General features: G+C 43.1%; 1 protein-coding gene across 2 annotated transcripts in view; it reads left to right on the forward strand.

Annotated features, from left to right (window-relative positions):
* The window catches only part of pcloa (piccolo presynaptic cytomatrix protein a), a 437,698-nt gene that overhangs the window by 7,902 nt on the left and 410,623 nt on the right, over positions 1 to 19,173 (forward strand). For both annotated transcript variants that reach the window (XM_073066476.1, XM_073066477.1), the window contains exon 3: positions 15,482 to 16,828. In XM_073066476.1, the coding sequence (XP_072922577.1) occupies positions 15,482 to 16,828 (1,347 nt within the window). The remainder of the gene's footprint in view (positions 1 to 15,481; positions 16,829 to 19,173) is intronic.

The following is a 19,173-nucleotide window of genomic DNA, read 5'->3' on the forward strand; positions in this document are numbered from 1 at the left end:
TGAGCCTATTAACTTTCACAGCAACTTTGAGGGATCTATGGACATGGACTCCAAGATCTTTCTAATTCCCTACACTGCAAATCCTGTCTTAACCTGTACTCCACCTCCAATTTTGATCTTGGAAGTGCAGTGGGCATGTCCCAGATGGTGAGAGTCCTTCTTGAGATACCACCTCATGAAGTTGCCCTTGAGGGGTAGGGGTTGTGCTCATGGTGGAGCAGGCTGAGTCTTCTACCCTCTGCAGCCTCTTGTGATTATGTATATTGGAGCAGTTATGTAATTCTCAATTATTATGTTGCCTTCATCTTTTTTCAAAACAGAGCTCAAGCTTGTGATAATTTCAGCACCCTGGGTTTTGTTACTAAATTATTTCCATTGGCTCTTGTCCTTTCTGCAGGTATGTGGTCCACATTTGCGTATGCATTCTCAAGATTTATAAAACATCAGGGACACAACCGTGCACCAGACTGATCAGGAAATATGTTAATGTTCCTTTATTTTCATTGGGTCTAATTCCTGAAGCTGTCTGACAACAATACTAGAGGTAACCCTCAGCACAGACCACCCACCCCAAAAAAATGTTCAGGGCGAAAAGGAAAGGCTGATGAACACAGGCTATGCTAGTGAAGCCCACATTCCGTCATTGAATATTAAAGCTACAGCTCTGGACAATACTGATGGCAAACTTTCAGCAATATTTTTGTCATTACATTGAAATGAGCGATTTCTAACAAGGTAACAATCCAACTTTATACTAATACTTTCTTGACTTGTGCCTGTTGGATTTTGAGGTTTTAGTCTAATCCAAGAACTAAACAGCTGGATCCAACATGTCTTTCATTTGGCATGAACTAAGTGCGGTTTAAAAATAATGCCTTGGTTTCCCAGTTGGATTCCCTTGTTCCTGCAGGGATTGTGACAAAAATAGCAAGACATCCAATTTGGTAGCTCCTCTCTCTGCAGTGACTATTAAAATCTGAAGGTGTGGCATGTTATTTGTTCCCATTGAGAGTCAGTGAATGACATGAAACTACCCAGTGTCTGGGAAATGACATGTGCATGCCGTGCTTTTGATTTCTCTGCATTACATTGCATTTTGAATACACTTGTCAGGTTGCTTAGTTTGAATGTTGCTGGTTTCTGGTGAATGATGAGGTAACTTGTGATTCAGAGCTGTGGAACATCCCACGATGAGCTGCAGATTTCTGCAACTGCTTTGTCATTTTCTACCTGAGGAACCATTTTGTTGCAGACACGCTGCCGTTGTAAGTGCTCATTCCCAACTAATGACATGGTTTTCACACAAACCGTCATGAAGCAGCATGCTTGCTTTCTATTTTCTGCAGAGGAGTGGTGATCTGAAGGTTGATGAATGCATCACTGGTTACAATAATTTAGCTCCTTAAACACAACTGCTGCCATCGATAACTCTTCTTCTCTCTCCTATCATCGGTTAATTATCCAAGTAACTACTGGCTTTGTCCAAAGAACTTTCACTTCAGCTTCAGTACTCTCCAGAGATGAAGTAGTTGCAGTCAAAACAAAATTTGACTTTACAACTAATTTCACACTTTGATATTCACCATATTCTTTCTCATCTCCCTCATCTTATGAATTAGGGCCTTGCCCACGTCATGTTGATGTTGTCTGATTAGGAGCCTTTGGAATGGCTTGTGAGCAGTTTTGAGTATTTCATCTGTGATAGGATGTGCTAACATTGGAGCGGGTTCAAAGGATGTTCATCAAAGTTATTTTAGGATTGAACAGCTTGTCACATGAAGAGCGTTTGATGGCTCTGGGCCTGTATTCACTAGAATTCAGAAGAATGAGGGGTTGTTACGAACCCCGTAACTGGGTTACTTACCAGCAAAGATAGAAGCATCCGTTGGAGTCTGGTGATACTATTTTTAACAGTATTTATTAGCAAAAATACACAAAAATAATATCAATGCAAATATACAGATAATATACGTCGTCAATACTAAACCTGAAAGTGCAGGTATAATAATAATAAGAAATAAGCTCTATTGTTGTCTAGGGGATAATGAATTGTCCGATGGAAATCTAAAGTTCATTTCAGTTCATACAGGCTGCCGTCGTTTGTTTGTCGCTGTGTTGCAATTGTTGGAGAGAGAGAGAGAGATAGAAGAATGGGAACAGTTTCCGCTATTGTTTTTGCCAACCTTCCTTTATGATTTTGATCTGTCGGTGTCTCGTTGTTGTGGCCGTTTAAGTATGACCTCTCCTTTAGCTAAACCGTTCTTCCATGATGAGCCCGCCACCCAGGCAAGGGAGGACACACACGAGCTCTCACCGGCTTTCGCTATAAAATGCTGTCACTGGATTTCTAGTGTTTCTCCTGGTGTGTCTAAGGGGTGTTCCCCAGTCCTGTCTTTTATCCTTACTCACGGGGTCTTAGATGTCAATCAGGTTGGGATGATGCAATCCCTCAACCAAACCACTCTGGTTGTCCCCTGAGGGGTTTCAATGAATAGTACAGTACTCAATACACAATTCCGTCTCCAAGAGACAATAGCAGTAATCAGTGGTTCCGTTCCGCTTTTGTTAGGAGACATTCCACCTTGTTGTGTATTCTGCGTCGTCTATAACAACTGCCTTTGCTGTGATCCTGCGTCTCTCTCTCTCTCTCATTTCCTGACATGCTGTGTATCTCTCTCATTTCCTGGGTATCAGATCCGAAATACCAGCGATCTTGCGATTCTCAAAAAGGAGGGGGCGACTTTGCACCCTTCGGCCCCTCAGAGTTGCTCCACATTCGTAACAGGGTGACCTAATTGAAACCTAATTTCTTTTGGTGGGAGAGTCTAGGACCAGAGGACACAGCCTCAGAATAGAGGGCATCCTTTTAGAATGGAGGTGAGGAGGAATTTCTTTAGACAGAGAGTGGTGAATCTGTGGAATTTGTTGCCACAGATGGCTATGAAGGCCAAGTCTTTACATATATTCAAGGCAGAGGTTGATAGATTCTTTATTGGTCAGGGTATGAAGGGATACGGGGAAAAGGCAGGAGATTGGGGCTGAGAGGGAAATGAATCAGCTATGATGAAATGGCAGAACAGACACAATGGGCCAAATGGCCTAATTCTGCTCAGATGTTATGGTCTTACGAATGGTCAGGATGGAAGGCTAAGAATGACCATCTGAGTTTGTAACTACTGTCCTCTTTGTTAACCTGTGCTTTATGGTGGCATTCTTTTTCCAATTATTGCAGTTGATAAATTAGTCAGTACAATTTGGTACCTCTCATGCTTGGATTAAACTGAGTTAATGTGGTTGCAGCTATGGGATCTGTATGGCTGGTGGTGAGTCTGGTGTTTAGAGAAGGAAATGCCACAACTAGATTCGTGTCTCCAGATGTGTTAGCATATCCAGAGAGTTTGCAATGGGCAGCTAGATATTATAGTCCACCAGTTGACAATGAAAGGGCAGAGATTCCAGAGTAACCTGGTTCCTCACCAGTATGTTACAGAAACTCTATAGGAAGCAGTTTCAATAAAACACGGATGTGGCTACAGTGATGGCATTTATACAGCATACAGACAGGCCCTTTGTCCCATCACATCTCTCCTGTCTATCACATCTAACTATACCAACCCCACGTGCCTGCATTAATTCCATATCCCTCGATGCCATGCTCATTTAAATACCTACCCAGATGCCTCTTAAATTTTGTTACAGTTCCTGACTCCACCACCTCCTCTGGTAACTCATTCAAGATAGCAACTATCTTTGTGTGCCCTCAGATCTCTTTTAAACTTCCTTCTCTCCCATCTTAAGCCTAAGCCCTCTAGTTTTAGACACCCCATCTATGGGAAACTAGCTATCTACATGTTCTGTGCTTCTGTACCTCTATCACATCACCTCTCAGCCTCTTCACTCGAAGAAACACAGACGCAGTTTATTCAATTTCTCATGATAGTGCAAGTCCTCTGTTCCAGACACCATGAATCTTTTCTGCACTCTCTCAAATTTACTCACATCCTGTGGTGACTGGAACAGCACACAACACTTCAAGTGTGGCTCAGCGAGTGTTTTGTGTAGCGGTGTCACAGTGTCCCAACTCTTGTTCTCAATGTCTGAGCCAATGAAGGTAAGCACACCATACATCGCCTTCAACAACCCCCTCCCGGCCCTATCTTCCTGTTTACATCTGAGCCTGTAGGGCTTGCATTGCTTGTGTAGTTTGAGTATAACTTTAAAATAGTCTTTTGTTATATTGTGTGCAGTCTGTAGTCTCTTTGTCTCAGTTGGAAATTGGATCGATTCTGCCTATTATTTAGGCACAGTTTATGGATGAAAGCAGCACTTTATTCCCGGTGTTCGTGAGTGAAATCTTTCCACTGGGAAATGGGGCCACATATTTCCGTGTGCAGTTTACCTTGGTCTATCTAACACGTCACTGGTAGCCATCACACACGGAATGGGATTACTAGGTCTCTGTCTTGGTATCATCAGATGGAGTCTCTGGGTCATGTCTGTGACCTTAGTCAGACACTGCAGTGATAAACTGAAGCACCTTGTACACTTTGTGGTATTTGCCCCTATTGAATGGGAGACCCAGCTGACACCGAGAGAATTGACTGTAGGCTATTCAGCCATCCTGATCCTCCATAGGCTCAAATGCTTTCTCAATTTCAAGGCCAAGATGCTCATTCCAACACAGAGCAGTTCAGCCCTGGAACAGGCCCTTCAGCCCAATGCGGCTGTGCTGAAGCCTCAGTGTTGGTACTGTTGCCTGGTTATTGCACACTGGAGGCTGTGGTAGAACAAAGGACCCTACAGAACATCCTGGCATTTCTGGACAGTGTTTCTCACCCTCTGCATGCCAACTTGGCTGAACAGAGGAGCACTTTTAGTAATAGACTAAGAAAACTGCGCTGCTCCAAAGAGCGCTATATGAGGTCATTCTTACCCTCGGCCATTAGGCTCAATAATGAGTCAACCCACAGTTGGGGAAATAGTGACCCCCTCCTGTCAGACTTAGTGGTAACTTATTTTTTATTCTTTCTACTTCTCTTCTAATATTTATATCTGTGCACTTGTAATGCTACTATGACACTGTAATTTCCTTTGGCATCAATACACATCTATCTATCTGTCTATCTATTGACAACTGGAGGCTTCAGGCTGGCAATTTCTGACAAAGTAGATGTGTTGCAACCCAGGGAGGAGGCCAAGATTTGTCCAATTGAGAAGTAACAATTGCTACAGAATCTCCCAATAGATTACATTCTACCTGGACTTTGCTGATGAATAGAAAACTCACAGGCTCAGCTTTTCCAGCGGGAGATGAGATGTGACTTGATACAGGAAATCCCTTGGTCACCCACATATATCTGAACTATTCTCTGTAGATGTCAAGGTCACCCTGTCTCTTAGCTCCCTGATCACTTGGACTTTTCCACCGGTTGCGATGATGTCTTTGTACTTGGCCAATGATAAGTTCATGTCCTTTGATCTCAGTGGCGTCCTGAGGTCTTGGCAATGGAATTTTCTGTTATTGTTGCCACCCGCTGGGGCAGGAAGCCATTGGTTTCACTTGTGCTTTTAGGGTTTCTATAACCAACCCCTGTCTTTGGTGCAACAGGAATGGTTTCTACGCTTCCAGGTAGACGTGGATCGCCAAAGAGTTTTCCTGATGGTGAATGCCATGCTTCTTGAAAGCACAGGTGACCCCATCGTCAAGGAGATCAAACAGGCGGACAGCACTTACCAGAGGAACTATCCACTGGGACAAGGTCTACTCTTTCCCTGACTCCTGATACCAATGGCCATCCTACCTTAGACACCAGATTACCAAGTTTTGTCTCACAAGCACCAGATTGCTTTTCTAACGTGAGATTCCTTAGTTTAGAGCAGTGCAGTGGTACTCAGCAAATGTATAGGCAGTTTCCATGTGGCATGTGCTACACTGTTTAGCCAGGTGGGCAGAGAACAGCTGGTATTGGAGGAGCAGCAAGCTGGCATGAAGCCTGAGAGACATGCTGAAGAACAGTAGGAGCAAGAGGAGCTCTCTACCTCCTTCCCCTCTCAGCACACTGACCCTTCCTTCTCAGAACCAGGTTTATTATCAGTGGCATGTGACATGAAATTTGTAAACTTAGCAGCAGCAGTTCAATGCAATACGTAACATAGAAGAGAAAAAAATAAATAAAATAAGAATAAGAATTATAAATAAGTAAATAAATTACAATATATGTATATTGAATAGATTCAAAAATGTGCAAAAAAACAGAAATACTGTATATTTTTAAAAAGTGAGGTAGTGTCCAAAGATTCAAAGTCCATTTAGAACTGAGTGGCAGAGGGGAAGAAGTTGTTTCTGAATCACTAAATGTGTGCCTTCAGGCTTTTGTACCTCCTACCTGATGGTAACAGTGAGAAAAGAGCATGCCCTGGGTGCTGGAGGTCCTTATTAATGGACGCTGCCTTTCTGAGACACTGCTCCCTGAAGATGTCCTGGCATCGATTTCACTGATGAACATGCCAGGTCTCTTCTTTCTGCTTCCTAATTCTCCCATGTGGCCACCATAGGGTCCCTACATTTGAAAGCTCATGTCCCTCAAGCAGAGGTACAGAAATTGCAGAATCTCGCTTAGTCCAATCAGAAACCAGTCCCATTTTAAAACATATTTCAGTGTGCAAACTATCTCTGCAGTGTGTCTGATTTTTGTTTTATTTGAAGTGGATTCTGTTTCTCACCATGTTTAGCATTTCTGATATGCCAGTTTTTACACAACTAAAGATTGGTGCAGCATGGTAGCATATGAACAATGTACGGGTTCGGCTTCGTAAGTTGTGAGCATGTCATGTTGGCAGCAGAAGTGTGACAATGCCATCCTCAGCACACTCTGGTCATTGACACACACACTGCATTTCACTGTGTGTTTTGAGGTACATGTGACAAAGAAAAGCTAATCTCTTAAAAGTAAAGTAAAACTCTTTCTTGACTGGTAGATCAAAATAGATGTACCAGGGGTGATTGATAAGTTCGTGTCCTAAGGTAGAAGGCGTCAATTTTAGAAAACCTCGCACATATATTTTGCAACATAGTCCCCTTCTACATTTACACACTTAGTCCAGCAGTCATGGAACATACGGATCTTGGACCTCCAGGAAGTGTCCACAGCAGGGTTGATTGATAAGTTTGTGGCCCAAGGTAGAAGGAGATGAGTTATACAGCTCTTGTTACATGCACATGCAGGTCAGCTCTTTGAGTGATTATGCAGAAAGTTTGAAGTTAATAACTCATCTCCTTCTACCTTAGGCCACAAACTTATCAATCACCCCTGATGAGTTATTAACTGATGAGTTATTAAATTCAAACTTTCTGCATAATCACTCAGAGTTGAACTGAATGTGCATGTAATGAGAGCTGTATAACTCATCTCCTTCTACCTTGGGCCAAGAAATTATCAATTACCCCTCATACATTATTCCAGCCCTGGTAATAATCCAGGGACTTCTATTTGGTAGAGAAGTTTCATGTATTTACAAAATTCTAACTGTGAACAATTTGGTGAAAATTATTTTATTTAGCGACACAGGCCGGTGTTGGCCCTTCTGGTTCTTCAGACCACACCCCGACAACCCCGATTAGCTTTAACCTAATCTCGGGGCAATGTACAATGTTGAATTAACCTACCCAGTGAGGTCTTCGGACTGTAGGAGGAAACCAGAGCACCCAGGGAAAACCCAAGAATTCCACTGGGAAGACGTACAGAGTCTCCTTACAGAACGGTGCTGGAATTGAACTCTGAAGTCCGAAATGCCCCGAGCAATAGAGTCGCACTAACCGCTCCCATGGAATATATTAAAATTATACTGTGAATTTTCTTTTTTAAAAAGTTGTATTGTCAAAGATGACCACTCCAGACTGGCAGCAAGACAAAGGAATATCCCTGGAACAGCTGCAGATAGCTCAGTGGATGTGGCGATGATACCTTGCAATGGAGAACGGCAGAGCTGTAACCTGATCTGTTTTTCATCTCAGCCATCTACTGCCAGAATCCTGTTGGTAGTCATGCCTATTATTGCAGGACTTTAAAGAGAAAGTGTAGAAGTCACCAAGCCAAGACAAACCTGGACATGTAAGATTACCAGAATGTGTCTTTAACAATGACAGCAATGTAAGATAGCGTACAGGAAGTATCTATCATTGGAGCACTGGAGAATAAAACTGATCAGGCATACATAGGGTGAATATAGCACAGCCTTTTCCTCCATGAGTGAGGAATCAAGAAATAGAGGACATAGATTTAAGGTAATTTAGTATGACCCTGAAGGATATTTTTACCCAAAGGCATGGAATAAGTTAGCAGAAGGAGCAGTCAGGACAGGTACATTAACAACATTTAAAAGTTACTTCAACAGATATGGGGATAGGAAAGGTACATCCCAACTGTGCACAAATGGGACTTGCTTAGTTGGGATTCATGGTCAACATGGACTAGATGGGCTGAAGGGCCTGTTTCTGTGCTATATGATTGCCTTTGACTCCAATTGGCTTTATTGTGCATCTGTGGATTTCATTAACCCAATGGTCAAAATCAAAGGGCTTTGTAGTTACTGCTGATTCCAAGGTGAAACAATTTCTTCAATTTTAAATTCCAGCTGTATTATCAGATATATCTTATTGAGAAGCACCTGGGGACTAGTGAATCTCATTCCATCCCCCTCACACCTCTTCCAGTCTTCAGTCCCAACTGCTGCCCCCCACCCATCTCCTCTCTCTTCTCCCACTCAACCCCCCAATTTCCTTGCTCCCTGCCCATCCCTCCCCCTGGTCTCTTCTGTTTATGTTTTCAAAAACTTTTTGTCTTAAATAAACACAAAGGTTGAGGATGTTCTGGATAGTGTAGAGGGCTGTCAGAGGTTACCATGGGACATTGATAGAATGCAAAACTGGGCTGAGAAGTGGCAGATGGAGTTCAACCCAGATAAGTGTGAAGTGGTTCATTTTGGTAGGTCAAATATGATGGCAGAATATGGTATTAATGGTAAGACACTTGGCAGTGTGGAGGATCAGAGGGATCTTGGGGTCCGAGTCCATAGGACACTCAAAGCTGCTGTACAGGTTGACTCTGTGGTTAAGAAAGCATATGGTGCATTGGTTTTCATTAATCATGGGATTAAGTTTAGGAGCTGAGAGGTAATGTTGCAGCTATATCGGACCCAGGTCAGACCCCACTTGGAGTACTGTGCTCTGTTCTGGTTGCCTCACTACAGGAAGGATGTGGAAACCATGGAAAGGGTGCAGAGGAGATTTACAAGGATGTTGCCTGGACTGGGGAGCATGCCTTATGAGAATAGGTTGAGTGAATTCGGCCTGTTCTCCTTGGAGTGACGAAGGATGAGAGGTGACCTGATAGAGGTGTGTTAGATGAGAGAGGCACTGATCGTATGGATAGTGAGAGGCTTTTTCCCAGGGCTGGGATGGCTAGCGTAAGAGGGCTCAGTTTTAAGGTGCTTGGAAGTAGATACAGAGATGTCAGGGGTAAGTTTTTTTTGCAGAGAGTGGTGAGTGTGTGGAATGGGCTGCCGGCGACGGTGATGGAGGTGGATACGACAGGGTCTTTTAAGAGACTCCTGGACAGGTACATGGAGCTCAGAAAAATAGAGGGCTATGGGTAACCCTAGGTAATTTCTAAGGTAAGGACATGTTCAGCACAGCTTTGTGGGCCGAATGGCCTGTATTGTGCTGTAGGAATCGATTTGTTTAAGGTAACAGTGAGAACATTGCATGGCAACCAGTTCATGTGAGAATATTTCGGAGGTTACAACAACAGAAACCCAACTCCCACCGACGAAGGTTTCGAAAGGTGTTTCTTATGAATACTTAATGAATGCTGAAAATATTACGAAGCTCTGATTTAGAACCTTAAGCCATAACTCAAAGGCAACTCTCAGATAATTGGGAAATACTTGAATCTGGGAAACGATCTACACATACACAGAGTAAGGACATGTGTAGTTCGTGAATGTTGTCGTTCACTTCTTTAATCTGAGTTTCCCATCATTCACGTGGGGAAGGAACAACTGAGTTTTTAATCTCTCCCTCTCCCAGTGTAGAATGCCCTCCTGCTTCAAATTACCCACCATTGTCCCTGTATCAAAAAAGACCAAGGTAACATGCCTGAATGATTGGTATCCTGTCGCACTCACCTCAATAATAAGCAAATGCTTTGAGAGGCTGGTCGAGGACTACATCTACAGCTTGCTACCACCCACACTGGACCCCCAACAATTTGCCTAGCGACACAACCGATTGACAGACGACGCAATAGCTACTGCTCTACATAATGTCCTTACACATCTGGAAAGAGGATGCTTATGTGAGAATGCTGTTCTTGGACTACAGTTCAGCATTCAACACCATAATTCCATCCAGGCTCGACAGGAAGTTCAGAGACCCTAGCCTTCACCCTGCCTTGTGCAGCTGGACCCTGGACCTCCTGTCAAATCGCCAACAGGTGGTAAGAGTGGGCTCCCTCACTTCCAGCCCTCTGACACTCAACACAGGAGCCCCTCAGAGCTGCATACTGAGTCACCTCCTTTACTCCCTGTATACCCATGACTGTGTTGCCGCCCTAGTTCTAATCTGCAATTAAATTTGCCGACAATACTACATTGATTGTCCTTATCTCAAACAATAACGAGGTGGCCTACAGGGAAGAAGTCATCTCTCTGAAACAGTTATAGATTATGGGGGAATGGAGACAGGTTAACCCTTACTGACATCAACGGATCTGGGGTTGAGGGGGCGAACAACTTTTAGTTCCTCGGCATCCATATCACCAAGGACCTCACGTGGTCTGTACATACCAGCTGAGTGGTGAATAAAGGCACAACAGCGCCTCTTTCACCTCAGACGGTTGAGGAAGTTTGGTATCGGCCTCCAAATCCTAAGAACTTTCTACAGGGGCACAATTGAGAGCATCCTGACTGGCTGCATCGTTACCTGGTACAGGAACTGTACCTACCTTAATCGTAGGATTCTGCAGAGAGTGGTGCGGACAGCCTAGTGCATCTGTAGTTGTGAACTTCCCATGACTCAGGACGTTTACAAGGACAGGTGTGTAAAAAGGGCCTGAAGGATCATTGGGGACCCAAGTCACCCCAACCACAAACTGTTCCAGCTGCTACCATCTGGACCAACAGGCTCTGGAACAGCTTCTTCCACCAGGCCATCAGACTGATTAACTCACGCTGATTTGACTGTATTCTATGTTATTTTGACCGTTCTATTTATTATAAATTATCATGATTGCACATTGCACATTTAGACAGAGATGTTGTGTAAAGATTTTTATTCCTCATGTACGTGAAGGATGCAAAAAATAAAGTCAATTCAATTCAATTCATTCACATGGGGAAACATTCATTGAGTCCCCGTCATTCACGTGGGGAAGGAGTCTCTAAAGCTCATATCTACCAAGAAGAGCATAAAACATAGCAGCAGCGTTAAGTCATTCTGACCATCGAGTCTGTTCCGCCATTCCATCATGGCTGATTTATTAAGCCCCTTAACTCTTGCCTTCTTCCCATAATCTTTGATACACTTCCTAATCACGAACCCATCAACCTCCCCTTTAAATATATCCAATGACTTGGTCTCCACAGTCGTCTGTGGCAGTGACTCCACAGGTTAACCAAGTTGAAGTTCATGATTGTTATCATTCAACCGTACACCCGTATACTGTCAAACAGAATAATGTTCTTCTGAACCAAGGTGCACAACACAGTACATATAACTCACACACATAACACATAAAGTCATATTACCACTAGTAAATTAACAAATAATGAGGTGTTTTTATGACACAAATTAAAAAGTAAACCGTATAACACTACTGGCTCTTCATGTGTGATGAGACCTGGGTGGTGACAGGGAGTTCAGCAGTCTCATGGACTGGGGAAAGGAGCTGGTCCCCATCCTAACAGTTCTTGTCCTAATACTACAGTATCTCCTGCCTGATGGTAGTAGGCCAAAGGCACTGTTGAATGGATGGGAGGGATCATTGACAATGTCAAGAGCCCTGTGTACACAGTGCTCCCAGTAAATATCCTTAATGGGTAGAAGAGAAACCCCGATTATCTTCTCAACAGTCCTTAAAATTATTTTATAAAGACTTGTAGTCAGATGTGGTCATCACTGTTCTAAAGGGATGTCTCTCTAATCTGAAACTCTGCCCTTTGGTCTTCCACCACAGGGAAGTTCCGCTCCACATCCACTCTTCCTAGGCCTTTCAATATTCAACAGGTTTCTATGAGATTTCCTCTTCATTCTTCTAACCTCTACTGAGTACAAGCCAAGAGCCATCAACCACTCCTCATATGTCAACCCTTTCATTCCCGGGCCTTTTGTGTGAACTTCCTCAGGACCCTTTCCAATACCAGCACATCTTTTCTTAGATAAGGGCCAAAAGCTGCTCACAATACTCCAATTGCAATCTGTCAAATGCCTTATAAATCCTCAGCATCACTTCCTGCTCTTATATTCTAGTTCTCTTGAAATGAATGCTAACATTGCATTTGCCTTCCTTACCACCAATTCAGCCCGCAAATTAACCTTTAGGGAATCCTGCACAGGGACTTCCAAGTCCCCTTGCACCTCTGAATTTTGAATTTTCTCTCTGTTTAGAAAACAGTCTGTGCCTTTATTCCTTCTTCCAAAGTGCATGACTATAATTCCCTACTCTGTATTAGATCTGCCACTTTTTTGTCCATTCTCCCAATTTGTCTAAGTCCTCTGCAGACTACCTGGTTCCTCAACAGTACCTGCCCTTCTACCTGTCTTTGTATCATCTGCAGACTTGGCCACAAAGCCATCATTCCTTCATCCAAATCATTAACATACAACATAAAAACAAGCTGTCCCAACACCACCCCATGTGGGACACCACTAGGCATCTGCAGCCGACCAGAATAGGCTCCTTTGTTCCTACTCTTTGCTTCCTGTCATTCAGCCAATCATCTATCCATGCTAGTATCTTTCCTGCAATAGCATGGGCTCTTAGAGTCATAGAGAAGTAAAGCACAGAAACAGACCCTTCAGCCCATCCAGTCCATGCCGAAACCTTTTAACCTGCCTAGTTCCATTGATCTGCACAGAGACCATAGTCCTCCATACCCCTACCATCCATGTATCTATCCAAACTTAGCTTAAACATTGAAATTGAGCTCACGTGGACCACTTGTGCTAGCAGTTCAATCCACACTCTCATGACCCTCTGAGTGAAGAAACTTCCCTTCGTGTTTCCCTTAAACCTCACCTTTCACCCTTAGCCCATGTCCTCTGGTTGCAAGTCCCACATAACCTCAGTAGAAAAAGCCTGCTTGTATTTACATTATCTATACCCCTCCCATAATTTTTAATACATCTTGCTAAGCAGCCTCATGTGCAGCAGTTTATCAAAGGGCTTCTGAAAATCCAAGCAAACAACATCCACTGACTCTCCTTTGTCTATCCAGCCTGTTATTTCCTCAGACAATTTCAACAGATTTGTCAGGTAAGATTTTCCCTTAAGGAAACCATGCTGACTTTGGCCCATTTTATCATGTGCCTCCAAGTACCCCAAAATCTTATCCTTAATAATAGACTCCAACATCTTCCCAACCACTGAAGTCAGGCCAACTGGCCTTTAATTTCCTTTCTTCTGCCTCTCTTCCTTCTTGAAGAATGGAGTGAAATTTGCAATTTTGGAGTCTTTCAGAACAATTCCAGAATCTAGTGATTCTTGAAAGTTCATTACTAATGCCTCCACAATCTCCACCTCTTTCAGAACAATGGGATGTAGACTATCTGGTCCAGGTGACTTATCTACCTTCAGACCGTTCAGCTTCCCAAGCACCTTCTCTTTAGTAATAGGAATTTCACTCACTTCTGCCCCTGAATTTCTGACATAGTGCTAGTGTCTTTCACAGTGAAGGGTGATGCAAAATACCTATTGTATTGTCCCCATTATATCTTCAGCATCGTTTTTCAGCAGTCCAATATCCTGTCTTGCCTTACTTTTTTACATATCTGGAAAAAAAACTTTTGGTGTCCTCTTGAATATTATTGGCTAGGTTACCTTACTATTTTGTTTATTTCTCTCATTATGGCTTTTTTAGTTGCTTTCAGTGGGTTCTTAAAATCTTCCCGATCCTCTGTCTCTCACTAATTTTTGCTATATTACATGCTCTCCTTTTTGCTTTTATGCTGTCTTTGACTTCCCTCATCAGCTACGGTTGCCTTATCATCCCTTTAGAATACCACTTCATCTTTGGGATGTGCCTTCTGAATTGCCCCCATAACTGCCCCCTCCCATTGCATATCCTCTTCAGAATCTTGTTGATGTCTGGGCCTAAGCCATATGTATTATCTAATGCCTTTACTTTAAGCAAAAGATACAAATGCTTTTTAGCAGCTTCTTATCCTCTCCACTTGCCCTCTATCTGTGCAGAACTTTAAACCAATGCCTAATTTAAACTTGTTTATTTCACTTCTATTTTTTTCTGCCCCGACTTTCCATTTGCATCTGGGCCATGTCAGTACATTCACCATGCTTTCTGTGCAAAGCTATGTTCCTCCTGACTCTTCCACATTTCCCAGGTCTGTGTCAACTTTGAAACTGCTCCGTAGCTGACCATTGATATGTATCAAATTGAAGTGATCCAGGTCAACAGCCTGAAGCATTGACAGTTTATTCCTTTCCATAGATGCTGCCTGACCTCTAGTATTTTGTGTATGTCACAATGGATTTCCAGCATCTACAAAGTGTCTTGTATTAGCAATCCTGGACAACAGCACAGTAAACTCACTTTGCTGAAAAGTAATTATTGATGCTGCGCTCTCTGCAATTTCTTATTTCTCTTTAATCTTGTTTTAGTAATCAATCATCCTTTTGCTTATCAAACACTGCACCCCCCATATCATTGAGAAATGAATAGAATATCTGGGGGGTTTTTACTGAACGCAACAAACCTTTAACGAGCCACTAATGTACAAGGCTGAAGCAAGTCAAACCTATGTTGTGTCCACAATGTAATTCTATAACTTATCCTCTGTTGTAAATATGTGGTGATGATGAAGATTTGAGGCAGAATTGCAAATGGTACTTGTATCAATAACAGAGTAGTGTGTACGGTTTTGGTCATCCTGTTATAGGAGAGATGTTCTTAAACTAGAAAGAGTGTGGAAAAGATTTACCAGGATGTTGCCTGGACTTGGAGGCCTGAGTTACAAGGAGAGATTACACAGACTAGGACTTTATTCCCTAGAACATAAGGGATTAAGCAGTGACCTGATTGAGATATATAGGGTTCTCCAACCTCATTGTGGCAGCAGAGGAGGCTATGAATAGGCATGGTGGAATGGAAAGTGGAATCCAACTTGGATAGATGCATCTTGGTCTGGTGGTGAAGATCAGGCAATACTTGATGTCTTAATTTTTTTTTGTGTGTACCTTATTTACAGGTCAAAGAATGGCTGTGCCTGAACTGTCAGATGCAAAGAGCCCTTGGCATGGACATAACCTCAGCACCTGCCTCCAAGCCACAGCCTGTGCCATCCAAACAGGGGACTCCTGTCTCAGCTCCACAAGTGGCCAAACAGGGGCCAGCTCAGCCGACAGCACAGAAAGATCCTGCACAAAGACCTGAACAAGCGAAGCCATTATCACAACCCGGAGCCAGGAAACAGCCACTGCTCACTAAGCAGAAATCCATAGCTGCCTCCCCACCACAGAAGCCCAAGCAACAGTCGCATGAGCAGCAACCGCCACAGCAAGTGGTCCAGAAACCAAAACCAGTTAAACAGTCATCGCAGGATGTTTCCACCACTCAGGCTCCAGAGACCCAGCAAGCTTCACCAGGTGCCCAGCAGAGAGGCTCCAAGCAGACCAGAACTGTGGACCAAACAACGGCTCACCAGCCTGCAGGGAAACAGAAAGATTCAGATCCGAAAATACAGCCACAGCAGTTGAAGACGAAGGGAGGTTCTGCTCCAGAACCGGAGGTTGTCCAAAAAGAGCGCGTTGTTGAAGCAAGCCAGGCACAGAAGCCAGCGCAAGTAGCCAAAGCTCCACAGGAAAAGCAGACTGTTGGGGCTGCTCCTGAACCCCTCAAACAGCCCCCTTTGAAAACAGAATCAAAACCCACTCAACCAAAAGAAGATCAAGGAAAACCAAGTCAGAGGCCACCAGCTGCAAAGCCGGTTTCTTCACAAGCTCCACCAGAGACTCAAAGGACTCAGAAACCTCCAGAGCAGTCGAGGCGTTTCAGCCTGAACTTGGGGAGCTCAGCCCAACCACCACCGTTCCAGCCAACAACTCCTCAAGAAAGTGTTACTGGAAGACTCTTCGGTTTTGGGGCGTCCCTCTTCAGCCAAGCCTCCACTTTGATATCAGCAGCACCACCGCCACCGGACCAGCATAAGCCTGGTCCCAAGCAGCAGCCTGCACCACCAGCCCCTGCTGCTAGCAGCACAGCACAAAAAAGTCTTAAACCAGACACCGGTAAAAGAGAAATAAAACCTCAGGCAGCAGAAAAGTCAGAGCAGAAGGCAACTGTGACAGCTCAAGGTGCCAAGGAGACTGGACCTGCGAAGAAGGATGCAACAGTAAAGCAAACTACTGAAGTGTCTGCCAAGGGACTCAAAGCAATGGAGCCTAAAATGGGCACACCATCTGAGAGTACTTGCCCTCTTTGTAAAACTGTCTTGAACATTGGTTCCAGCACTGCTCCCAACTACAATACATGCACAGAATGCAAGGCGATTGTGTGCAACCTGTGTGGATTTAATCCAATGCCACATCTAACAGAGGTAGGAAAGAATCCCATTATTTATTATTATGTTTGCAAGTAAGAAACTTCAGGTATCAGTTCTTTTCCTTGTTGAGCAATTCATTACAAATGATGTAAATACCTTTCTTGTAGTAAGTGGCTTTGAAGTTGCAGTCCTCCTCTGTACTATTTCATCTTGTGCAGTTTTACAGGAGGAAGGAACCTTCAAACATGCAAAATATATTTGGAGGGGTGTAAACTGCCAATTTTTGTGCCAGGGTCCTTAATCAGGAAGGGTCTCAGCCCAAAACATTGACTGTTTATTCCCTTCCATGGATACTGCCTGATCTGCTGAGCTCCTCCGGTATTTTGTATGTATGCAAGATTTCCAGTGTTTGGAGAATATCTTTTCCCAGGTGGTCATTTTTGCTGTCCAATACATCTGTTGATTGCATCAAAGCAGATGGAATCTGGGGTAGGATTTCACCCCCATTAAAGTAAGAAATTGTACTAGTGCAATAACACAAATTGCTCATTTAAGAAAAGCTTCAGAAAGAAATTACCGATGTTGGCAGCAGTTTATGTTGTACCTCTGGCTATCTATAAATTGCCAGTTACAGAAACTGAAATTCTGTGGTAAGTATATTACACTCATTTTCCATATATGTTGCATTCTGAAGTCATCATTTTTGGTTTTATTGGTGTGAGAAATGGTGTGGTTAACTGGCTTCTGGACAAAAATGTATGCAAGTATTGAATGAAGTGTATGTTTATTCTCATTATGCCTTGTATTAAACTCCTCACTGCATGATCTAAATCCATTATCGTCTCTAGAAGTATTTGTAACTTTTGTGTTCTGCAACATTTGAAGCAATGAATCCTGGATTAATGTTACTGATGGAGTATTACACATGAATGTTTCTTTTGTATGTGATGATCTGTGATTTAATGAAATGCCTTCCGTAAGGAAGTCAGTCCAAAGATGATCTGTGCTGACGTTGACCAGCTGATAGGTTGCAATGCCACCATCTGTTTGCATCTTGCATTAATGGATTGTTGTTTTTGTTATTAATACAAATCAGACAGTGATGATAAAATTATCAGTTGTTATTATTAATAATAATAATAATAATACCAGTTCCTAGTGATTCAGCAGCAGATTGTGTTGTAACAGCCAGAGGTTTGTATTTACTGAGCAGGGAAGCAAATCAGAATTTGCTTTTAGAAATGCTTATTTAACAGATTATAACTTCATCTGATTAAGGAATTGTAAGGCAAACGAGTACAGTCTTAATCTTAATCAAGTATTTGGTATTTTGGGACTGGTCAGAGTGAGTTTAACCCCTTGGGAGGAAGAAGAGATGAATCACTTCACTTGAACCACTTACTCTGTGACACGGACAAAGCAGTAGTTTTCTACACAGGATGCACTTGGGTAACAAGTTCAGTACATGCCATAGGATCATAGAGCAGTGCAGGATGGCAACAAGCCCATCAGTCCAACTGGTCCATGTTGACCACAGCATCCTCCCTGTTGGTCCTAGTTGCATGTGTTTAGCTCTTCAAACTCCTCTCCTCCATGTACCTATCCAAATGCCTCTTAAATCTTGTAATTGTACCCGCCTTGACCACCTCCTCTGGCAGCTGAAGTTACTTGTTGAGTTTCTTTGAAATCTCTCCTCTCTTGTTTTGGACTCCCCAACCCTGGGGAAAAGGCAGTGACCATTTATCTTCTATACTCCTCCTGATTTTATAAACTTCTATGAGATCACCCCTTATTCTCCCGCACTTCAGGGAATAAAGATAGAGTTTGGCCAACTTCTCCATGTAACTCAAGCCCACTAGTCTAGGTAGTATCTTCCTAAATATCTTCTATACCCTTTCCAGCTTGACAGTGGTCTTTCCTATAACAGGGTGACCAAAACTCTACACAATATGGTGGAAGAAATTATAACACAGAGAATACTGTCTTCAGTTTTGGAAGGAATACTGCTACTCTCTCTTCAGGGAACAATACTGTTTGCTGATAATTATAGCCTACCTGTCTAAACCCTCTGTACTGCTCCCCTCCTACAAGAAATATAGGAGAGTCTAAGACCAGAGGACACAGCCTCAGAATAGAGGGGTGGCCTTTTAAAATGGAAATGAGGAGTAATTTCTTTAGCCAGAGAGAGAGAGGCAGTTGTGGAGGCCAAGTCTTTATGTATACTTAAGGCACAGATTGATAGATTCTAGATTGGTCAGGGCATGAAGGGATACGGGAAGAAGGCAGGATATTGAGGCTGAGAGGAAAATTGGATCAGCCATGATGAAATGGCAGAGCAGATTCAATGGGCCAAATGGCCTAATTCTGCTCCTATATCTTATGGTCTTAACAGGAACATT

The sequence above is a fragment of the Hemitrygon akajei genome, chromosome 14 (genome assembly GCF_048418815.1).
Source record: "Hemitrygon akajei chromosome 14, sHemAka1.3, whole genome shotgun sequence".
Taxonomy (NCBI): domain Eukaryota; kingdom Metazoa; phylum Chordata; class Chondrichthyes; order Myliobatiformes; family Dasyatidae; genus Hemitrygon; species Hemitrygon akajei.